Source organism: Aythya ferina, assembly GCF_964211825.1.
Source record: "Aythya ferina genome assembly, chromosome: 20".
Taxonomy (NCBI): Eukaryota; Metazoa; Chordata; class Aves; order Anseriformes; family Anatidae; genus Aythya; species Aythya ferina.
Window position 1 is genome coordinate 3969236 of NC_140318.1, and position 23663 is coordinate 3992898.

At 46.6% G+C, this 23663-nt stretch overlaps 1 protein-coding gene across 9 annotated transcripts in view; it reads left to right on the plus strand.

Annotated features, from left to right (window-relative positions):
- Nucleotides 1-21: 21 nt before the first annotated feature.
- The window catches only part of USP20 (ubiquitin specific peptidase 20), a 29945-nt gene continuing 6303 nt past the window's right edge, over nucleotides 22-23663 (plus strand). For 2 of the 9 annotated variants that reach the window (XM_084493962.1, XM_084493959.1), the window contains exons 1-26: nucleotides 28-177; nucleotides 426-563; nucleotides 979-1017; nucleotides 3485-3589; nucleotides 3954-4007; nucleotides 4719-4781; nucleotides 4924-5055; nucleotides 5637-5733; nucleotides 5895-5964; nucleotides 6577-6690; nucleotides 7802-7880; nucleotides 9177-9618; nucleotides 10532-10669; nucleotides 11672-11784; nucleotides 12231-12403; nucleotides 12889-12983; nucleotides 13554-13587; nucleotides 14043-14088; nucleotides 14359-14539; nucleotides 14977-15103; nucleotides 15216-15385; nucleotides 16028-16109; nucleotides 16513-16621; nucleotides 17014-17116; nucleotides 17378-17449; nucleotides 18485-18669. In XM_084493962.1, the coding sequence (XP_084350088.1) occupies nucleotides 3509-3589; nucleotides 3954-4007; nucleotides 4719-4781; nucleotides 4924-5055; nucleotides 5637-5733; nucleotides 5895-5964; nucleotides 6577-6690; nucleotides 7802-7880; nucleotides 9177-9618; nucleotides 10532-10669; nucleotides 11672-11784; nucleotides 12231-12403; nucleotides 12889-12983; nucleotides 13554-13587; nucleotides 14043-14088; nucleotides 14359-14539; nucleotides 14977-15103; nucleotides 15216-15385; nucleotides 16028-16109; nucleotides 16513-16621; nucleotides 17014-17116; nucleotides 17378-17449; nucleotides 18485-18645 (2736 nt within the window). In that variant the 5' untranslated portion in view covers nucleotides 28-177; nucleotides 426-563; nucleotides 979-1017; nucleotides 3485-3508 and the 3' untranslated portion in view covers nucleotides 18646-18669. Of the gene's footprint in view, nucleotides 178-203; nucleotides 337-425; nucleotides 564-828; nucleotides 1018-3484; nucleotides 3590-3953; nucleotides 4008-4718; nucleotides 4782-4923; nucleotides 5056-5636; nucleotides 5734-5894; nucleotides 5965-6576; nucleotides 6691-7801; nucleotides 7881-9176; nucleotides 9619-10531; nucleotides 10670-11671; nucleotides 11785-12230; nucleotides 12404-12888; nucleotides 12984-13553; nucleotides 13588-14042; nucleotides 14089-14358; nucleotides 14540-14976; nucleotides 15104-15215; nucleotides 15386-16027; nucleotides 16110-16512; nucleotides 16622-17013; nucleotides 17117-17377; nucleotides 17450-18484; nucleotides 20715-23447; nucleotides 23648-23663 lie in introns of those variants that run through there. The other 7 variants (XM_084493961.1, XM_084493960.1, XM_084493958.1 and 4 more) reach the window with 7 other exon arrangements.

Sequence of the window (23663 nt, forward strand, 5' to 3'; positions counted from 1 at the left end):
TGCCCCGCTCCCTCCGCTCCGGCCGCGCCCCGCGGCCCCGCTCCTTTGGTTCCCCCCCCGCCTCAAACGTTCCCCCCGCCGCCCTCCCGCTCCCTTCCCGGCGGCGGGGCGGGGGCTGCGGCCGCGGAGATCGCCCTGGGGTCCTTCAGGGATCCCCAGAGGTTGGGCCGCGAGCAGGTGAGCGGGAGGCGGAGGCTGGGTCCCGGCCCTCGGCCCCGCTCCCGAGGCGCAGAGGCCGCAACGGCGCCCGTGGGCCTCAGCAGCGGGGCCCCGGGGCTCGGGGCTGGGCTGAGGAAGCCTCGGGAGGGGCCTGCAGAGCCCCTCGGGGAGCCCCTGGTAAAAGAGGGGCGAGCCCCAGCCGCTGTGAGGGTGTTTATATATCTAGGGCGATCCCCAGACCCTCAGTGTTTAATATTTGTTTTCAGCCAGGTGCCCAAATCTCCGCGCCGTGCTGACCCCCCAGGGCTAAGGCTCGGTGGAGACGTGCCCGTGAGGAGAGCCGAGCCCGCGCCGTGCTGAGGAGCCCCTGGGTTCTGGCTCTTTCTCGTCCAGAGAGCGGTTGGGTAAGTCATTAATTCCCTTCGGTAAGTCATTAATTCCCTTCGGTAAGTCATTAATTCCCTTCGTAATTCCTGTCGTGGCGGTGGGTTGTGCGGGATGAGCGAGCAGATCTGGTGATCACCTTCGTGAAAGCAGCGCCGGGGCTTGGTTTGGTTTGTGCCTGGCTTGGTTTTATTTGTTTATTTATTTATTTTTTATTCGTTCCCTCTCCGAATCTACACGCTCTGAATCTGAACTGTTGAAAACCGGCTTTCGTTCCGGTAGCAGACCGAGCAGTTGTTTTGAAATGAAAATAACAAGAGAAACGTGTCGCCGTGCAGGCACAGCCGCTGATTTTGGCAGCGACTGAAGCGAGCGAAAGTAGGTTGCAGTTGCCGTGGAATTGTTCTGACATGTTCACGTCCTGTTCTTCCCCAGCGCTTCTTGAGAGAGACAGGCTGGAGGACTTGTTTTAAGGTAACTTTTTTTCCTATTGTGCTCAATACGTTCTGACAAGCAAAGCTAAGCTTTCTGGCAGTGCTTTTGTTATTAAATTCCTAGTTTCCTGAGCAGCGTTTGAGAGCTCTTTGCGCCAGGTAAAGCTCTTGGGGCAGAGCCGTGGGGAGGCAGGGATTTAGTACTTTCCTCTGAACAGCCACAGCTCGAACCTTTCTGATGTGTTTGGTCAGGGCTGAGAGGAGAAAATGATGATTTTGCTCTTTTATTTAGGAAAGGAAAGGAAAGTGTAGGTGGGAACCTCGGCATCCTGGCGCTGGAAGGCTGAAAGGCACGGTTTTAATTTGGAATGGAGGGGTGGTCCCGTGGAATGCAGTAAAACCATCCACAAGACTGTGCTTAACGTAGCGAGTTCCAAAAGCAGTCCCCAGTTAGCTTAAACTGCTGGAGATCAGGGGGTCTGGAGTTCGTTTTAAAGCAATATTTTGTTAATTTGGTTTTCTGGGAAACCTCTTTTGGGAAAGGGATAAGAAACCAGGGAAGGCGAAATAGCAAAAATGGCATTGATACTAAAAGGAGTCGGTTTTGTAGAAGGATCTCTGAGTCTGAAAGCGTCCCAGTTTTCTGTGTTAGCCACGGATACAGCGGTCTTGTCACTTGTCTGTTAAATCAGTGTCTGTTACGAGGCACTGCTCTGCCTGTCTGTGAAGCTGCCTGACGTTACTCGGTTGTTTGTTAAGCATCTCTTCACAGGTTGCTGTGATCCTGGTTCCAACCACAGCTGTTTGTAGGATGTCAGTATGATTCCTTCCCCCTCCAGTTTTGCTTTGCTCTTCCAATTCAGTTCCAAAGAGTGTTGCAAAAACACTGTTACAAAATTATCCTTGGGGTTTGTCTTCTGCCAAGGCAAGGTGCTAGGCAAGCTTTTCGGCTCCCAGGATGCTGAAATGGCTTATTTGTTTTCCTCTCTTTTTTTTTCTTTTTTTTTTTTTTCTCTGTACTGTTAGTGATTCAGACCAAGTAGCACTGGAAATTCTTTCAAATGTCCTCAAAATGTGAAAAGAACACAGAGTAGCAACCGTTGTTAACTTTAAGTTCATCCAAATTTTTAGTTTTTTTGGTAATGATGTAAACTTTTCATGTCTGCTCTGTGTCCAGCCAACAGCAATATTTTGGATCCTGGGTTGTGTTGTTAATATTACTTATCTTTTTTTTTTTTTTTTAAACAGTCACAAGTGAGGTTCCTTGCTCTATGCTTAAGAAACACAAACCCTTTTTATCTTCTTTTTGTAGCTGCACGTTTCTGAGACATGTTTCAAGTCTTTAATGTGCCCGTGGACCACCATGAAAGTGTTTATTGTGCTCGGAAGCATGCAGCTCTGAAATCCTCTGTGCTTGCAGCGCTTGGATGCATGAGATGGGTGGAACAGGGTGTTACATTTCGTACAGTCTTTGAGAGCTTTGTGACTCGCTAAAAACCTATATTAAATACTAAACTCCTCAGAGGCTGAAGACTGGTTATCAGTTACAGATCTTTTAAGTCTTACTCCCTCTTGCACAGCTTCATTAAAACAATCATTGTATTTTTAACGTTTGATAAAGTAGCGTGATAAGGGACTAAAGGTTAGATACAAATCAGCACAGTATGGGCACCTCGAGGCCCCCAGACACCGTATGCTAAGTACTTGTCTTGGGCTGCAGTGCCCTTTTGCTTTTAATTTGAATTTCATGCAAACAAGCTACTTAGATTTGTATCTCTTTGTGCTGCGTGTTTGTTTGGCAAGAGGAATTACGTTCAGACCACCACATTTATTTTCCCACCCTACCTGCTGAGCTAGAACATAAAACCCATTTTCTAGGGGGAAAAGTGGAGTTTATCAGCCTAGTCAGGTTAATGGAGTAGTGTATTCATGGCATATAAGCCCAGTTAAGGTACGTAGGCGAGGCATGTGTGAATTAATGGCAGTTTTTATTTATTGCTTTAGGCCCCTGCATCATTCAGAGATGCTACGTGATCAGTCTGGGAGTCTGAGATTAAGATGAGGGTGGTCAGTGGCTCACTGTACCACTGCTTTCATTTTGTGGTGTGATTTTACCAGCTACAGCAAATCGTCCCTCGGCTTGATAGCTTACCTGAAACCAAACCAGCAGCCGTGCTCCTGCTGCTGTCGCTGCGTGCTGAGCACCCTCCTACATTTCTGAACACACATTGCACATTACACACATTATTAGCTTTGTTCATGTGTTTCCTCCACACCCCATTCCCTCGCTCACTTACCTACAATATCATAACACAGCCGCTCTAAAGGGGGTCAGAACTGTGCTACCTGATGTCAGTGGGTCCAGATTTAGATTTGTTTTGGTCTCACTGAACCTTTAAGATGAATATTTTAACCTCCAATATACAAAACAAGCTAATTTCTCTTCTTGCAGCCTGTGAGAGCAATTCTGACATGTGACTGAGTAGAGCTATCCTTTCCTGTCCTAGGAAAACACCTTCCCACAGGTGAGAATGGGGGAGACAAGAGACATCTGTCCTCACCTGGATTCCATAGGAGAGGTGACCAGGGATGATCTGCTGCTCAAATCCAAGGTACAGGGTGTTCTGATTGTCAGTCCTTTCCCTTTTTGCTATTGTGCATGCTTTTGCATATTTGGTTTTCAAAGAAAATGCTGCCTGTCTCTGTAGAGAAGAGTACCTTGCACATGTCCCATAAAATAAGCCCCTGTCAGTCCCATCTGGTGTATTTCTCACTGACACTGTATCCTGCTCAGATGTGTCACCTACCTAAGGCACTGCAAATTGCATATTTAATCAGAAGCATGGGTTTAAGAAATGAAATACTGTGAGCTGCAGGCTGGGGAGGCCCGTCTCACTGAGAAGTTTCCCAATCCTGAAGGACTAGATTACTTTAAACAAACAAGCAAACAAACCTTCTTTTATCATGAATATGCAGGGAACCTGCCAGTCATGTGGAGCTGTGGGACCAAATCTCTGGGCTTGTCTTCAGGTAAAAATGGCTTGCTATTTGTGTGCATGATATGGTGGGGCTTTTCTTCAATATAAATCTAATTAAAAATATAAAAAGAAGATGTATTTGACCAGGGGAAAAATAAAAATGAAGAGTGGACTTCACGGTAGAAATATGCACTGTTTTTTGATGGATTCCAAGAAAAAGTCTCCCTAGATTAAAAGCTAATGCTGTCAAAATACACTCAGATTTAACAGTTTGCTTCTCATAGGTGATTTCCCCCCGAATAGCCCCACTAGGAATGAATATCATTCCCAGCATCGACTGCCTCTGCTGGCAGCTGTGAAGGGAGGCTGCAAGTGTGAGACTTTAGAAGAGAGGGCAGGTGCTCAGGGCAGTGAGGCAGAAAGGAATGACAAAGGGCACAAGGGTGGGCAGGGGCAGTTTATTTTTACACTGGAATGCCCAGATGCTTGGAGATTTGGCAAATGAGCTGCCTGTTGGAGCAGTTGCCTTGGAATGGGGAGGTTACACAGGTGCAAACCCATGTAGGGTTTGCAGGTTTTCTTTTCTTAAATTCAGCAATTCCAAATTTCTGTCTTATTCTGGGCCCTGGAAAAAAAGAAAAAGGCTAGAAAAATGGCAAGATCAGTTCTGAAGTTGCAGCTGCTGGTAGGACTGGGGTTGCAGACTGTTTTGTGAAGGTTTTAATTTGCTGTGCCACTGTACTTTTGCTCTTTCTCTCACCAGCTCGGTTGTTCTTATGTTGGTTGTGGGGAGTCCTTTGCTGACCACAGCACGCTTCACGCACAGGTGAGCTTTTCTCTGCTGCCCACCTTAAAACAGGGAGAGTTGGATTTTTCCCATTACCTAATCCTCTTCTATGGTAATCTGGTGGTCATGTGCTTCAGTTTGAGCCAGCTGTCAAATCGTTATTTCATCTTTCAATTTCTAGGCCAAAAAGCACAACCTGACAGTGAATCTGACCACTTTCCGGGTCTGGTGTTACGCCTGTGAGAAGGAGGTGTTCTTGGACCAGCGGCTGGCCGCGCACCCGCAGTCACCGCCAGTGAAGTTCACTGAACCGGTGGGTCTGTGACGCAGCACGGCAGGGTTGGATGCTTAACAGGGTTTTTGTTTACCCCTTGCAAAATTAGCCAAGAAATTTCCACTATTGTCCAGGCTGTTGTTGTGATAAGAACTCTTTCGCTGAAGGTGGCAAACTGTAGTCATATTCCAATAGCTTTATCTTACAGAATCTCCCCACATGACTTCCAAATGAATTCAATATCCATTTTGATTTTTTTCTAACCTTTCCTAGCCTCTTCTGTGGGGCATCTGTTTCTGGGAGGTATGACAGCAGCTATAACGTCTTAATTTTCATTGCATAGCCTATCAAAATTTTAGCTGTCAGACTGGAAACGCATGTACTTGTGACACTGCTGCGTATTCCCAATGCCTCTTTCATCATGCACACTGGAAGCAGTAATTGTATCATTTCTATTTCCTGTGTGCATTACTGAGAAGGACAGACAGCACAACTGGTTCTTCTCTCCCAAATGTGCTTTTCTAAAGGCTGGCTAGATTTACATATAAGATGATACCTCTCGTAACTCATCTTCTGAAGTAGGACTCTCACTGATGCTTATTTTTCTGTCTTTAATCTAGGATTCTCCATTGCCTGCTCACCCTTTGAAGGCCGTTCCAATTGCAGTGGCTGATGAAGGCGAATCCGAATCCGAGGATGATGATTTGAAACCAAGAGGTAACGCTGCATCGAGTTGATGAAAGGGCTGTGAGGGTAACTCTGCAATAGGAGCAGAGTGCAGAGCCTCCCTAGCAAGGGCCAGATTCCCTCTCCTTTGGGAAGGAATGTAGAAAGCAGCACTTCTGGAAAGTTTCATGCTTCTCTTGTTTGTGCTTTAGGCCTTACTGGAATGAAAAATCTTGGGAACTCCTGCTACATGAATGCAGCACTTCAGGCTCTCTCTAACTGGTAGGCATTAGGGCCTTTCAGTTGAGTCTTTACTAGACTACACTAAATATCAAAAGTGGCACCTCTGATCTGAGTCCTTTGTGAGTCATGCAAAGAGAAATCAGCCAGGCTAGGTGCAGAAAAAGGAATATGAAAAGGAGTGTGAAAAATTTAGTGTTTAGGAAACCAGAAGTTTTACCATAGGAAAATGAGTGAAAACAGAAGTTTTAAAGTAGGAAATGGGTGAACTCGTGGCTTGTGTATAGATGAATAATGGAAGTAAATCTTCTTTCCACTGTGAAAGAAATGTATTTATCACATGGGAAAGCATGTCACCTCTTTCTGTTCTCCCAGGTGATATCATTGTAACAACTCCTATCCTAAAATATTCGGTAGCCATCCTGCTGAAAACTAGTTTCAGGATCTCTTCTCTATACCTGGTGACAGATTCACATCAGCTTTTTCTATTTTAAGTTAGAAACTAAGTCTGCATCTGAAATCAATTCTTCCCTTGATTTAAAAGCAGTATCCTATGCATGTTTTTAAAAAGACATGCATTGAAGTTTTGATTGCTCTTATATAGAGGCAAAAGAGAAGTCTCTATGTGCTGAATTCTTTGTTTTTTCCTGGTAGCCCACCTCTCACACAGTTTTTTCTGGAATGTGGTGGACTGGTCCGCACAGATAAGAAACCAGCACTGTGCAAAAGTTACCAGAAGCTGGTGTCTGAGGTTTGGCATAAGAAACGGTGAGTGGTCGCTCCCTAATCTAATCTGGACAGTTTTCATGTATATGTTGGTTCTGAAATACAGCATCAGCAAAAAGAAGTGGGATCTTCAGTGATAAAGGCACCTTCTAGGGCAGTCAAACCCTGCATAGACAGGTATGCATGGATTTCCCCTTATCTAGGAGATCCTACATGCTGTTCTGGTGCATGTTGTTGTCAGTGATCAAAATAATACATTCTTAATAACTTTTAAAAGGAAGAGATTTTTTTATATATACCTTTTCTGTTGGCAGAGAAGGAAAAAATGGTGGGATAATGGAACTCTCTTGGCTATTTCTGAGTCTGTTGCATGGACTGACTGGTGCTTGAAAGCACTGTTCTTGGTTAGGAGAGGGACTGATGATTTGGATGGAGAAAGTGGTACAGAGCTGACACTGAGATTTTACCAAAGAGAGTGGAAAATGCAGGTGGCTTTTTGGGAAGTGTTTGCTAGTGGCTCACCTTCTAGACTAGTTCAAAGCACAGTGGAAAATAATGCAGCTCTGCTGAAATTAAACGTCTGCTCTGTGCAACTGTAATTGATTGAGGGGGAAAAATGCAATACCATTTGGATTCCTGGTCTGATGTTTGTTTCAGGTTAGATTTTAACAAGGGATAAGCAAGATGCAGAGCAAGAGTGAACTGTAACTTTATGTACCAGGCTGCAGACTTTGAAGCAGAAAAATATCAATTTAGTATTGGTTTTGACTTGCCTCATTTACTGGTCCCTGGCCAGCCCACCCAGATTTTGAGACAGACGTGCTGCTGCAAAAGGAAACTGAGTAACTAACTGCAAAACCCTGCTATAGAGAGAATCACTTGAGACAATTCAAAGTGTGAACAGAGCTTTAAATTAAATGTGCTCTGGGGACGATTCTCTCTGGAAGGATAGGCTGAAATGACTAAGATGTTTTCCTTCTCTTGATTTGTATGTCACCCAGCTAATAGAGGAACTAAGACCAGGATTTGCAGGTGCATAATTATTTTTTGTCCTCTTTAACTAGCGACCACACCCTGTTCTGTTGCTTATTACACAAACTGGCTCCAGGCCTGATAAGCAAACTAACTTCTTTTTTTCTCCATATTTAAACAGCCCGAGTTATGTTGTTCCAAGCAGTCTATCTCATGGAATTAAACTCGTCAACCCCATGTTCCGAGGCTATGCACAGCAGGTGGGGCCTCAACACAAACATGCCATTATTACAAAGATGGTGATTTTTTTTTTTCCTTCCTGCAATGGTGGTGCTTGTGAATAGACAGAAGAGCTTGAGCTCAGGTGTCACGCCTGTCTTGTGTCAATATTAGTGATCTGATGGAGCACTTGGGTGGGATTCAGGAGAATGGGTTCTCTTCTAGGCTCTGCCTCTGGCTTGCTGGTTCCAAGTCAGTGCATCTTCCTGTGTCAGCTTTATCACCTCTAAAATTGATGGTGACCTCCTCTATAAAGGGCTTTGAGATCTATCGATAAGTGCTATATAAGTTGGGTATTGTTTATTGATATTATAGCTGAGAAACGTGGATTAATCTGTACTGAGAAGCTAAAAATACCGATGATCTATATTCTTTTTCTGGGGAATTACAGCCGACTAAATCTCATTTGAAAGATAGTATCTTCTTCTTTGAAGTATTTATCGTGGTCTCCAGTGTTTATTCTTTAGAATAAAATGTAAACATCAAACTATGTTTGATTTGAAAATTTACAAAAGAAAATGACAGTAGACAGTATATCTAAACTGTGATTCTGACAGCAAGTCAAAACAGAGGATAAAAATAATGATTAATGAAAGAATTTCTATATTTATCTTTGATGTGAAGTATATTGGATTGGAAAACTTAGCTGTTATGAGATAGAGTTGAAAGGAAGACAGGGCAGGCTGAAAGCCAAGCTTCTTTAAAATAACAGAAACATCATAATTAACTTTCTGGAATTGTCAAAATACCAAGTTGCTTTCAGCAGTTCCTTTGAAGGCAACATATCACTTCTTTTACAATGCATTGCAAATTTAGGAGCTTGCACCTTGACTGTATAGTCTTTGGTTTCTGCCTGGTTTCATTCCCTATTTACTAAAGATTTTAATCTGCCCTCTCTAAGAGAGGGATTCCTATAAGCAGACATCAGTGTTCATGAAAATTGTTTTGTGGTTAGGAGTCTGTTTTCTATGGCCTGCTGCCTTCCTCGGCTTTCTCCTGGTCTCTTGCTTCTTATCAGTGGTAAAACCCTGACAAATAAGGTCGTGGTTTGCATGTTGCAGCTGCTCTCTAGTTTTCCTCTGTGTTTTTCAGCTGAAGATGTTCAGGTAAAAATACAACTCCAACTCCCTGCTTTAGGAGGGTCTCCGTGTGTTACGGAGCTGGATAACTCGTGGGCAGCATTGAAAGAGGCTGTGAATGGAGCTGTATCTGTTTTTTGTCCCTTGTTTGCCCGATTTCTGGATGGATGCTAACATGGAAATACTGCTGCTTTTCAGGACACTCAGGAGTTCCTGCGCTGCCTGATGGACCAGCTCCACGAGGAACTGAAGGAACCGATCGTTGCAGAGACGAGAGATTTGGATACCGGTGACCAGGATGACAAGCGAGAGGGTGACCGAAGTCCTTCAGAAGACGAGTTCCTCTCCTGTGACTCGAGCAGTGACAGGGGTGAAGGAGATGGTCAAAGCCGGACCACAGGGAGCGTGGGCAGCAGCTCCCTGGCAGAGACAGAGTTGTTGATCCAGGATGAAGCGGGGAGAGGGATCTCTGAGAAAGAGAGGATGAAGGACAGAAAGTTCTCCTGTGGCCATCGGCGCAGCAACTCGGAGCAGGTGGACGAGGATGCAGATGTGGACACTACCATGATGCCAGTGGATGGCAGAGCCTCACCCGAGATGCTTCCAGCTCCCCGTCCTGCCAGCCCATGCAGGACACCAGGTATAAACTTCTTCCAGTCACGGTGTTTTGTGAGATGTGGTGTTGTCCTACATGGGTGGTGGTGTAGTGCAGTGGCACACAGCACATGATGTGTGTGTTCCTTCTGTGGGTTTCAAAAAATTTGACATCCAAGACTCTCTGCAGTGTCTCTGGCAGTCCTTCTGCCTTAGTGCACGCTTGCTTCTGTAAGAAAACCTAAGTGAGCCAGGGAGGTGCTTAGTCAGGTTGAAGTGCTTATGGAACTGAGCGAAGCCTACATCCTGAGGCAGCAATAGCTGCCTCTGCCAAGCCTGCAGATGCAGCATTTGTGCATTTTCCTAACTTAAGAAAAAGTTTTGATGTATATACATTGCTTTATCTGATAGGCGGGCTTGGGGAAATGTTGGCTGTGGAAAAAAGACATGGAAGAAAATGTTCATTAATGTTGGACTACAGACTCGAGAGAAGAGGGTGATGCACAGTTTGTGCCTTTTGGTGTGTTAGGGAAAAGAGCAGCTGTTAAGATGTAGGTGTGGAGTCACCCCGAACTGAACATATCCGATCTTTCAACACTTCTTTATGTAAGAGTCTTATTCTGCCAACTGGCACTGAAGGCAATGTTGTTTATGTGGATTAGGGATACAGGAGCAAGCTGTAAAACCTAATTAGTCACAAGTGTGAAAAAATAGCATTTTTTTTTTCTATATATATAATTATTAGCTGTTCAGTATAGCTCTGTATGCACTCTTATAAGTGCACTGAGAGCTGTATCTGCCAACCCATGCAAGTAAGACAATTCATAACATCTGAACTGTGAGTGCTGAGAAAGGTTCTGTGCTGGAACACAGAGCTGGGCTGACACTGACTCTAACAGAGTTGATTTTCATAACAGGTTTTCACCAGTGCTCTTCTGCCTCCCCTTTTTCCCAAACAGAACCTGATAACGATGCCTATGTGCGCTGCTCCTCACGCCCCTGCAGTCCTGTCCATCACGAAATGCACTCCAAGCTCTCTAGCAGTCCTCCTCGCTCCAGTCCTGCCAGGCTCGGACCTTCCTACGTCCTCAAGAAAGGTAGTGCAAAGGGGTCGGGGTATGCTGGGAGGCAAAGGGGAGCACGTGGATGAGGGGTTCAAAGAGGAAAGAAAGATTTCGTGATCCTTGGTTAGCAGTTGTAAGAAGTGCTGATCCCCCTGGAATATCAGTGCTTTATAAAATCATGCCAGGCAAAGACTACAGGAAACCCACAGGTAACTCTCTGGGTACAACAGATGTTCTAGTATGCTCATACTGGGGCATGAAATGATTTCCATGTCTATGTCTGCATGCTGTGTTTAAAAAATAAAGCTATGAAGTCCTAGGCACGAGCCCCGTCCTTTTAGGGAAGCGTGTGTAAACGTTTGTCTGCCAGGCTCGCACGTCATAGCGCGTGGGTCCAGGAAGTGTCAGATGATGTTTTACTGAGAGAGAGCTTCTGGGCTCCTAGATGTCTTGGGCTCACAGTAATAGAATTAAGCTGCAAATGTCAGTCTGGTGCCGGGAGCATTGTTACAGTTCAGAGCCTGGTTTCTGTTGTGTCCAACTGTCCTCTTTGTCCCAAGCAAATTGCAGAACAAAATCTCAGCATTGCGTAGCCAGCAAGCACAATGACATGTGCTTATACCACCGTCCCTACAGCTGTTCAATAATACTGTTCTGTCCAAAACCGTGCCCCAGCCCCTTGGCTGAGGTCAGCACAGCCGCAGATGTTCTGGCCTGATGAAAAGCGCTCTGTCTCCATGCCTATGTGCCTAGGGAAGGAGGTTTGTGATTAACCAAAACTCTGTGTTTGGCCAGTCCCTGCTGTGCAGTCTTCTCCAGCACAAGACACCTGGTGAACACCTGGTAAATGTTAGAGGGGAAAAAAGGGACAAAATACACGGACAGGTGAGGGGGACAGGAAGTCAAGTGTAAAGCTTAGAGCAAAACACACAGCATCAATCAGTTCTTGTCCTGTGTTAATGCGTGTCTGTGTGACTCTGCATGAGACCAGAGACTGGGAAAGAGCTACTACATGATGGTCTGTCTCTCTTTCAGCCCAGATGCAGGCTTCTGGGAAAAAGAAGAAAGAACTTCGTTATCGCAGTGTGATTTCGGACATCTTCGATGGCTCCATTCTCAGCCTGGTGCAGTGCCTCACCTGTGACAGAGTGAGTCTCCTGGTAGCTGTCAGTCCAAGAGCAGTCTTCTAGCTCATAGAGCTCTTCTTTGGAAATGGAGCTCCTATTGCCAAATACTGTGGGATGCATTTTGGAGGCCAGCTAAAATGTTGAGAGGGGGGTGGTGGAGGAGGTGTGAGAGACCTGCTGTGCCAAGAAACTGTCTGCCTCCATAGTGGTCTGTTTATCTGTGTCACTTAGTTGGTCTAGCAATATCACATTCACATCAGAAAGCAGATTCCAGTGCCACAAACATGACAGGAGTCTTCCTGCTGACAGCAATTCAATAATTAGACAGAGAGAGCTTCTCTTAGCGCCAGGCCAGGTTTCTAGCCCAGACAAAATCCAAGCAGTGATAAAAGGTGATGATGAAAGTCAGGTCGCAGCTCCGTTACATGCACAAGAAACCCAGAACTCTTCCTCTTGGATATTTCCAGGTTTCTACAACAGTGGAGACGTTCCAGGACCTGTCACTCCCAATCCCAGGGAAGGAGGACCTGGCCAAGCTGCACTCTGCCATCTACCAAAACGTGCCAGCTAAGACAGGGGCATGTGGGGACAACTATGCCTCACAAGGCTGGATTGCTTTCATCATGGAGTATATCCGGAGGTGTGTTCCCTGCGTGGGACCTCTTTCTTCTGGGGTTTGCCCTGCAGTGGCTGGAAGGCAGCTGTCCCTAGGCAGTGGTGCTTACAGCAGAAATGCCAGTTGTAACCGTTCCTTGGACAAGGACAGTGTGTGGTACCTCACGGGTCTGTTTTGGCCTTTTCACATAAGCCAGCAGCTGCTGTTCTGCTTCTGTCGTTCACCTTGAGATCTCGTGTGCAAATGATAATCCCTCAGTTCTGCCTTTAGCTCTGTCTTGCCCTCCAGAGCAAATGAATTAGCAGTATAGTTCTCCAAATCACTTCCAGTTTGAGCAATTAGAATAGGGTTATCAGCTGGGAGAAATCGTGCTTTCCCTGTGCCATGAGGGTGTGTGATGAGCTGAGGATGTACAGCTAGAAGAACGCCCGTCCACGTGGGGTTTTGTAAGCCAAAGTGCCCAACTGCTGTACGTGTAACTCTTTCTCTTGATCTCCTCTCCTCTGCAGATTCGTGGTGTCCTGTATCCCTAGCTGGTTTTGGGGTCCTGTTGTGACGCTGGAGGATTGTCTTGCTGCCTTTTTTGCAGCGGATGAGCTGAAAGGTGAGTTAGCTTTGGTGGGGTCTGACAGCCAGAAACAAGAAAAACTGCAGCGTTTCACATGCATTTGGGGGGCGGATTAAGTCTGGAAGGCATGCTGTAGTATTTCACTTAGGATCTGACACTACCAATACTTGATAGTTCAGCTTCTCTGAGCAGAAATGAGTTTTCCCATGCTCTCAAGGGTGCTGTTTGTTCATTTTGAATGCAGATGAGACTGTTCTTAGCAAGGAGCAGACATGGAGCAGACATGGCTGTTAGTTGTCTCTAAGTGCTACGGATCCTTTGCCTTCTCAGATTCTTTGCTTTCTCCATTCATTCCCTAAGTCTTAAAAAATTCCCTAAGGACTTAAAAAATTTGCTGTATTCACTTCTGTGTGAATTTTTCTCCTAGGTGATTCCATTCTCTTGCCTACATTTATTAAGGGAAATAGTTATTTGGATCTCTTCTCACCCTTAGAAGAGTTTCAGGATCAACTTAATGTGATCTTTCTGCATGAGATGGAAATGTATTCATATCAGAGTTGTGTGCTCTGAGTAACTGCATAACGACTTTCTTCTCTTTGTCTACAGGGGACAACATGTACAGTTGTGAACGGTGTAAAAAGTAAGTCTGCTTTCCATGTATTATACCTCTGGAATTTGTTTCTTTATCCTACGGTTAAACGTTTTGTTATACCCTCTGCCTTGACATTTCTTCTGTTGAGTGTCATGTAAAATCTGCCTTGTCTTATACTGAGTTTCTCATACTGAGTGTTGAGACACTGACTGCAGGTAGGAGAAGTGCTTGCTTCAGAGGGGGAGAAAGAAAGGAAGAAGGGTATGGACAGGGACATGGCTTGGCAGCAATGGAGTTACTGCATTAGAAAGAAGAGGTGTGACAAACCGCTCGTGTCGTGCCTCCTTTGGGAGGGATGTTGCAAAAAGCCTGAATTTGTTGCTGCTGCAAGTCAGCATTTGTCTTGGATTTCAAAGTGAGCAAGATGCAGCCAGACAGTTGCCTTGCCTTTTGGCATCCCTTTGCTTGAGAGTTTTCTCACAGCTAGTTTCTCTCTCCCTCAGATTGAGGAATGGAGTAAAGTACTGCAAAGTCCTCCGGCTACCAGAGGTGAGTAAGAGCACTTTGTTTCTTACTTTTCTTTCAGCATCTGCTGTTTGAGGAGGTAAGGCTGGATGTAGAACTGAAGTATCAGTTTTGGTGGCAAAATCCTATATCTAGACCAGAAGAGACTTTCCCATTTTAAGCTGATGAGCCAGCAGGATTTGTGGCTAAAAGGAAAAAAAGCTTTGCAAAGATCAGATGCCCAGAGATACGCTGTTGGATCAGAATACCCACAGCAAAACTGCACTTTGTTGTTGTCTGTCTTTGGTCTTTTAGATTCTCTGCATCCACTTGAAACGGTTCCGGCACGAGGTGATGTATTCCTTCAAGATCAACAGTCACGTCTCCTTCCCCTTGGAAGGGCTGGACCTGCGACCTTTCCTAGCCAAGGAGTGTGTCTCCCAGATCACCACCTACGACCTGCTGTCAGTCATCTGCCATCACGGCACAGCAGGCAGTAAGTCCTCCTTCCTGGGAGTACGCGGCAGAGGTGAACGGGAACAAGACAAGTATGAGCAAGGCAGAGTGTGTTCTGCTATCCCTCTTCTGGGATCAAGTGCAGTGTGAGGTCTGCTCCTCCATTTCCCAGCCTTGCTCAGCCTCTGCCCTTTGAGAAGTGAACTCGACAGCTTCTGACAGATTCTCTGCAGCTGCTGTGGCCTCACCCATGGGTTGGCCTAGAGGCCCTTTCACAGGAAGGCAAACCATGGTGACAGTGACAGACTGCCCTGCTCCTGCAAAGCTGCCTGAACAGGAATTATTATTACTATTATTATTTTGTTCTCTCTCCTGTTTCTGCTAGCAGCTAATCCTGTTGTGCTGCTGACCTTACCCCGGGCCTGAGTTCCACCTGCACTCTGAATCTCAGCTGTGTTGTATTTCTTTTTGATGCAGGTGGGCATTACATAGCCTACTGTCAGAACGTGATCAATGGCCAGTGGTACGAGTTTGATGACCAGTATGTCACCGAAGTCCATGAGACCGTGGTGCAGAATGCAGAAGCCTATGTCTTGTTCTACAGGTGAGCAGCACCCCAGACGCAGCAGTCTCTTCATGGCTGCAGAATACTTAGAAATATTGGTGGAAAACTAATTCAGGAATTGCTTCATTTTCTCTTTCTTTCCCTCCTTAAGGAAAAGCAGTGAAGAGGCTGTGCGAGAGCGTCAGAAAGTCGTGTCCCTTGCCAGCATGAAGGAGCACAGTTTACTCCAGTTCTACATTTCTCGAGAATGGCTCAACAAATTCAACACCTTTGCTGAGCCTGGTCCCATCACCAATCACACCTTTCTGTGCTCTCATGGAGGTAAGACGGTGCTGCTGAACCTGGGAAAAGCAACTTTCAGCTATGCTTTTTTGCTGCCTGGTGCATTAACAAATGCAGAAAAAAAGCTTCAGCTGTAGATCTGTTACAGTGCGTGCTTCAGTAGGATCTGCTTCATTTGCAGAAGCTCCAGCCCGCTCAGGGAGAGATGAGAAAATTACCCCATTGTCCTGCTGATCAGAGGACCGGAGGAATGGCTAGTGCTGGGAAACAACAGCGTTCAGTTCCCTACTTGTTTTTAAAAACAAACCTGTAGAAAGCACATGAGACAATGTTGATCTGTGTTACCCTATCAGCAAGGTTGTTCTTCAGTGTTTGGACAATGGAGCACACACTGCTGAAGGGAGCTGATACCACATTTTACTGTTCTCTTACATCCATCATGCTTAGGAGCCCTTGTGTTTGTGTATCTCCAATTGGAAATGAAGCACTTGATTCAAAATTGAGGCTGTGAATCAAGGAGCTTTCAAAATCAATAAACTCTTTAGGATCTTCTGTTACCAGAGGAAGCAGATTCTGGAATCAGGGAGTTTTCAGCAAGGAAGATCTCTCTTTTTGCTATTTGTGTCTATCCAGCAATAACAAGTTCCCTGGTTAATTCTCCTCCTTGCCTTTCTTTCGCAGGCATCCCTCCTAATAAATACCATTACATTGATGACCTGGTTCTGATTCTGCCCCAGAACGTGTGGGAGTATCTCTACAACAGGTAAACGTTACCATTTTGTTATTTGTCCCAATGTATTTTGTTTTATTAGATAGTCTGCTTGGGGTATTCCCATCTCAGGCACTTACGAAGACACAATGCCTTCCAATGGCATGTTAAAAGTATGAAGTACTTGGTGTGGACTGGCAAAGACTTGTGTTTGGTAGAGCCTACTGATCTAAACCAAAAGGAGCTGTATCAGTGCATTGTCCCAGAACAAAATTGTCCCAGAACCCATTCTGTGTTGCATAAAGGCAGCAGTCTCCATTCAGAGAGTAGCTGCAGATGCATCTCCTTCAGCGCTGTCTGGAGCAGTGTAAGAATCTCTCTGTGTGGTATTCAGGGCTGGGAAGCACTTCCATTTTCCTGCAGTTCTGCATTCCTCTCCCTCTCTTCCTGTGCTCAGGTTTGGGGGCGGCCCTGCCGTGAACCATCTATACGTGTGCTCCATTTGCCAAGTGGAGATCGAAGCGCTTGCCAAACGCAGGAGAATTGAAATCGACACCTTCATCAAGGTTTGTATGGGAAGGATCTGGAGGTAATGGCAAAAGGTTGAGGTGGGAAATGGAGATCTGTCACAGGCAGTCAGTGGAAAACTGTCACCCTCATTTTTCAAACATAATTCAGAACACGGTCAGGAGACTCATCCTGGGGTTCTGCATAGCTAACACCATGGGGAAGGACAGCTGGAATACAATAATGTTGTGTGTGACTGTGCAGAGATGTAAAGCTTGAAGCCATCCTAGTCTCTTGCCTGCTCTAGTTAGCAGGAACAGGTTGCAAAGAAGGTGGTGGAATTACAAAGGGTAGTTCTGAAGAGTGGAAAGGCTGCCTTACAGTTAATGGAAGGGGCTCCTCTGGATCTCAGCAGTGACTAAATCTTTCCTGCATCTCTCTGCTCTCCCAGCTGAACAAGGCTTTCCAGGCAGAGGAGTCTCCAAGTGTCATCTACTGTATCAGCATGCAGTGGTTCCGTGAGTGGGAAGCCTTTGTCAAAGGAAAAGATAATGGTAAGGAGCCAGAGACCTCTGGAGACTGGTGGTGGTGAGAGGTAGAATGGCAAGAAGTGTGTATGCTCGGTGTGCCTCCTCCATGAGTGCTGTACCTGGCAGGAACGACTTGGGGCTGCGAGGAGTCCAGCCACCCAGACTGCCTGCAGGGCCCCCAGGGCAGGGCAGAAATAACAAGAGAACTAGCATGGGAAATAAGCTGAACTGGGTGGCAACAAGGAATGCAGAATGGTTTTAAACGTGTTGATTCTTCTCTTACAGAACCTCCTGGACCAATTGACAACAGCAAGATTGCACTCACAAAAGCAGGTGGCCACGTGCAAGTTAAGCAGGGTAAGGCATGTCCTTGCCATCTCGTAGTGCTTGAGGGAGAGTATTCCCCTGGGTCTGTCTGTCTGTAATGAAGCAGGAACAGAACACGATGGTGTTGCAGAGGAACACAGTTCTCTGCACATCCCTGTGCTGACAGCCCTGAGTGAGCCATCTCGCTTCTCCATTGGCAGCTCCTGCATGACCAGCTTGCTGATATGACCTCTTACAGCAAATCCCATTGACCTCCATCTCCTGCTGTTGCTGTCCCCAGATCCTTTCCATCATTTCCCTTTCCTCGTGTTGTATCTGTGATCTTGTGTTGCTCTTGCCTTGTCTTTACTCAACATCTGCTGTGGTCCAGCTTGTGAAACAGCACTGATTATGCTGTCCTCACTGGACTGCTGGGCTCTCCTGCCAAGCAGATGAAGATTGCATTTGTATCTTGGTTATCTCTCAAAGCAACTGCTTCTGTTCTCCTCCTTCTCTGTAACCTTCATTAACAAAGGTCTCTGCTATCCCTGCTTTGTGTTTTGACCACTTTTTGTCCCTCTTAGGACAGCTTAGAGGAGTGTTTTTAGTCTCTGAAGCAGTGGAGCCCCAGCTGCCTGGGACTGGTGTGTCTGAGTGCATTTCTGTAGGCCCCTTGGGCTGCCAGAGCTCATTCACTGCTGGGCACGAGAGAGGTGGCCAGGCAGGCCCTGCTGTTGTGGCCTGCTGCTGCTCAGTTCCCTTTGAGGCCAGGAAGAAGTGACTGCAGTGGGTTCCAAAACTGTCAACCGAACTGCAGCGGAGCCTCGGTGGCTTCCAGCAGCAGGTGGCACTGCAGAGGGCTGGAGGAGACGGCTGCTGCTGCTGCAGCTCTGGTGCAGGGCTGCCACCGGGCGTGGGCTTTGCGTGCCTTGGACAGTGCAGCTGCAGGCACCAGGTGTGCCTTGCTTTTGGGAAGATGTCCTCCGTGCTGTGATGTATGTCCTGGTTTCAGTTAGGACACAGTTCATGTCCTTTCTGTCCGACGGCTGCACGTCTGCTTATCTGCATGTCTGCTGTCCTTTTCAGGTGCTGATTATGGGCAGATTTCCGAGGAGACGTGGATTTATTTAAGCACACTGTATGGAGGGGGGCCAGAGATTGCTATCAGACAGAACGTGGCCCAGGTCCAAGAACTGGAAAACCTACACGGGGAGCAGAAGATCGAAGCAGAGACCCGGGCTGTGTGATCTGTGCAGGAGGGGGCAGGGAAGGTACGGCACAAATATGTCTGCGTGGGGATGGATGGCTGGGGAACCCTGAGGAGTCAAAACGCTTCCTTTATCTGGTACTCGAGGTGTGTGCAGCTCCCACCACCACTGCTGGGGAAGGCAGGTTTCCTCTGCCATCCTTTCATGGGGCTTTGAATATAGGGGTAGTGCTGGGAAAGACCGGGAGAAATCATTTCTCTGTAACTCAGCTTTGCAGCCCCAGTGGGGAAAAAAATGGTGGTGAGACTGCAACTAAACGTCACTAGGATCTGTTTTGACCTGAGCCCTCTCCCTTTTGTTTGCTTACAAGAAATCAGCACTCCCAGCTTGCCCCGAGCAAACTGAATCTCTCTGCTCCTTTGCAGGTTTTGCTTTTGGCACTTTCCTTTTTAACCCAAATGTGTAAAGACAAAATGAAATGTTATTTATGTTTCCAGTGAGCAATGTTGCAACTAGAGAAACCTGTTTATTTGAAGTTAACTAAAGCCACAAGGTCTCCTTGTAGTTTTGTGCTGATGGTGCACAGCTGTCACAACTTCCTAGTTTTGCTCTTTATCTAATTCCTGCAACTTCAGTTGCAACTCAGAAATTTTGAAATAAGCTGTTTCTTTCTCCCCCAAGCCCTAAAGTCGCACCTTCACCATCCTGGTAGACTTTTCTTCTCCTTGTATCTGATGTCATGTGTTCAGCATGTTTTCAGAGAACAAAGCTGGAAGACAAGTTCTCCTGCACACTGGCTTCCCGCTGTACTGTTTCCTCTAAAGCTCCTGGCAGCTCTGTAGATATGGGATGCAGCCTTCCAGGTATTAAACCCATAGGGTTGGGACGCGAGCAGCTTCATCATAAAGCTGTTTGATGGTTAGATTTCCTTGGAGCAGGATACAGGACTGCTCTGCTGCAGGCTTTAGGGCTCCTGGGCTGGTTCATAAGCCCGGTTTCTGTTCTGAGAAGGACCCTGCTGTAAGCCTAGACCTGGCTCCACGGCTGTCCTAAGAAGCAGAGGGTGTGTGAGGGAGGAGGAGGAGCCCATTTGTTTGCACAGGGCCTATTCAGATGGGTCAGCCTTGGCTGGGGCAGTCATTCAGCGCTGGGGAAGGTGCCTGGTTGAGCAGGTCCAGGCTGTTGAAGCAGCTTTTTAGGAACGAGCTGCTTTCTGCAAACAAGCCCCCACCTGTGTGCTGAGGTCATTCTAGCTTCTCAATGCAGATGTTACTTGTGTATACAGTGGCTCATGTAACGAACAGAAGTAACTAGCTCCTTAATCTACTGCCGCTAATGCAGCCATAGAGTATCTGATAACAGCCAACAGAGAGGCACAAAGACAAGAGGCTAAACACTACTTTTCTTAGCAAGGCTATTTCCAAAAGTTCTTCCTTCATCTAAGCCAGCGAGGCACTAGTATCACCTTGTACGCCTGTGCAAATGTTTCAGTGAGCTTTAGTGGAATCGGAGTGAGGCAGAGCTGGCAAGGCAGAGCTGACCTTTCTTGGGCTGAGGACCCGAAGCGCGTGCTCATCGTGGTGCTGGAACCTGCATGATTCCACAGCACCAAGTCTGGCCACCCTGTGGTGGTCTGGGGCTCTGAGCTCTCCACGTGAAAAGGGAAAGAAAGGGAGGGGGTAAGAGGAAGGCTGCTCTTTGACTCGCAGATAAAAGGTGGAAAAGTGTGTAGGAGAGGAGAGTTAGAAAAATGTGGCCTTCAGATTTTTTAGACCAAATGTTTGCTGCCAACAGCAAATTCTTCTTTAAAAAGAGTGTCTGTAAATGGTTCAGCATGTTAGTTTTACTATCCTGTTTATTGGATGCTTGTATATATCCAGCCAGGCCCAAGGGGAGGTCAAAGAATGAGCCACTGTTGGGATTTCTCTTTGTTTTAAGCTTTGTTAGCCACTGCAGCCTTCTTTGAAGCTGCTGCAGAGCCTGTAGGGCTGCATGTCTGTGTTGTCTGTGCTGTTCGGAGGATGCTGTACAGATTGTAATAACACTCCCGTGCTTAAGTGTTAAACTCTGTGCTAAAAATGTGTTACAATAAATATATGTGCATTCAACGAGTTGCATGACTGCTGCCTGCAGGGCCAGAGGGTCTGACAGTTTCCATGGCACCTACAGTGTTAATGAAAAAAACACACAGAAAAAAAACAAGTTTCTTGCTGCCAGGAGGCCTCGCAATAACAGATCCTTCTGAGCAGCAGCAGTAGCCCAGTCCATGAAATCATACTGCACTTGCACCCTCCCCTTGCAGCCTCTGTTTATGAAGATTTCCTGTTCGTGTTGCTTCATTGCTGAGTTTCAGCTGCCTGTATCTCAGAAAGCCCGTGTTGTCCAGGAAGCAGGTGCTATCCGTGACCATCAGCGTGATGGAAGTAACAAGCGAGGGGAGAGGCTGAAGTTCCACGGAGCTGTTCTTAGAGCCTGTGTGGTTTTCTGTCAGCCTTGGGTGGCTGACAATTTCATTACTGATCCAAACCTCTTCTCTAATCACACTCATGTGCATAGCTTTGCTCGTGGGCACGATGCAGACAGCAGCATTGCCACCGCGTGCCAGGAAACGCTAACTAACAGGCTGGCGAGTTCTGCCCTTGTGAGCAACGAGGTTGCTAAAAGAGGTAGGTGATAGGAACACTGCCCCCAGGGGTGCGGGGCTGGAAGAGGCGGGCGGCTCGCTGCCAGCTTGGCAAATGTTACTGCATTAGCTGAAATTTGGACTATGTGAAGAAACAGAGCTGGAGCTGGGTTAATAAGGACACGCAGCTCGTTCTCTAGCAACTTGAAGTCGACCGTCAAAACTTGCATCTAGCAAACAAACCCCGTAACCTCAGCAACTGAGAACAGTTTGTAGCATTCCAGGAGACGTTAACAAACTACCTCCCCTAGGGGTGGATTATATAGTGTCTAGACAAACGGCTCGAGCACTGCACTGGCAAAACCAGAGCGGTACTTTTTGTTATTCTCTACCCATTAAAACACTCAAAAGCTTAGTTCTGCATCTATATTTCATTGGAAAGCTGACCTCATTGTTGCTGTTCTCTGCCTCTCATAGTAGGTGTCTGGGGTATTTTCTGAGCACCTCTCACTGCAGCTAGCTCTGTGACCCATTGTCAATGTCAGCCAAATGTTATGGCTGAGCTGTATCAGCTCTTTTTGCAAATCACTTCCTTTTCCCTCTATTTTATCAAGTCTCTTGCTCATTGTAAAAAGAGGAAAGAACTGTTCCTGCATCGGACTGATGGAGCTAGCCTCGCTAGTTAGCTTATTTGCTCCCTTCCCCAGTCTTCTGCAAGTACTGGGGACTTTGCTTTACACGAGCTGCTGCTCTGTTGCCTACTCATGCTTAGACTACGGCCTTACAGACACAGTTTTGAGGCAGCTGAGGCTGTGATACAGAGATGTTCAGTACCCTGCAGTGACCTGCACACACCCTTACCTTATGGTGTACGTATCACACCTCCACCCCTGTAAAGGAGAAATCAATAGCTCTTCCTTCGGTGATGCAGGGCCAACGTACTGGAGCTGCACCCCACAGCTTATCTTCGTGACTTCTTACCTGGTCACAGCCTTATTCTGTACCACATTGGTGCCAGTGGCACCTCTCCACCCTCCAGAATGACCAAAGTAAATAGCATTCTGTATTTGGGACGTGTCCAGCAACATACCTGGTGTATGTAAAGCTCATTTTATTATTCTCCTAGTTACTGCTCACCTTGGCTTCAGTTTCCTGCCTTCACTCACTCATTTGGTTGTGCTGTTTCTATTTCAAGTTCGCAATGCTAATAATACCGCTTAAGATAAAAATGAAAGCACCAGACTGACACTCCCTGCTGTTCGTTGTTTCCCCCAAAAATGCAAAGGCATGAAGCACATTATCTCTCTGCCCGGTTTTAATAAGTGTTGTTAGTAAGTGCTGACAAAGAACAACTGAAATTGTTAAACAAAACAGCAATCTGATCTTAGATCTCTATATAACTGCTTCAAGTAGAAGTATCACCTACTATGAGCGACACAACTGCAAATCCTCACGGTTCCTAGATGAGGCTACTTCCAATGATCTGGGCTAACAGGTGATGAAGAAGCTGTCCAGAAGCTACTCAACTTTTTGGCTCAGCTAGAGAGAGGAAGAAGAGATTCTTAGATTAATGTTCTCAAGGACAGGGAAGCCTTTTTAGGTCAATCTAGAGCTTAATTGCAAGGTCAGAGTGTCAGCAGAGCAGCACTGTGCAACACGGCACCACACAGCACCGTCCATGAATCTGGCACACCACTTCAGCCCCACAACCAAGCAGAGGGTAGAGGACGTGCTGATTCCCAGAGTGAGAAAGTTGTGTTACACTTTAATTACCTGCCCATTTCTCTCCATTTCCCTGACGCCCTGATTTATAGAGCCCCTGCTTTCCTACCGCAGCATTTGAAGGAGCCGAGGGAACTCCCCATCCGCCAGTCCAGGATCGCTTCCTCTTTGGCACAAGCTGTTTCTCTCTTAAAAAAGAGGAAGGGAGATTTGGTCCAGCCACAGTTACTTTGTGCTGTTAACGCTGGACAAAAGACATAAAAGCAAGGCTAAAGTTGCCAAAGGAACTTCACAAGTTGTCTGAGTCCTAAACCATGCACTTGTGAGCCCTGTGCCCTTTTCCCCCCCATCGCTGTCTGGCTGCTGTTCCCTCCCCGTAGCTCGGTGGCCAGAAAAATGTCTGCAGGGAGGGACTGTCTCAGTTCTCTGCACAGACACCCACCAACTGCTGTGTTCAGCTGCATCCCTTACATTTTTTTCATGACTCCCCATCCAGGTGCTGGCCAGGGAGCCAGGTTCCCATCCCCTCCGATGAACCACCTTTCCCCAAACCTGGGCAGAAAGAGCTCAAACAGGAGACAGCTGTAACACGTGCAAATGCTGGAAAGCACAAGCATGGGCTGAGAAACAAAGCAGCACCTCGGCGCTCATTTCAGATCTCTCCGGGGCTGTGGTGAGCTTCAGGCATTTAAAATGCAATCTTCTAAAGATG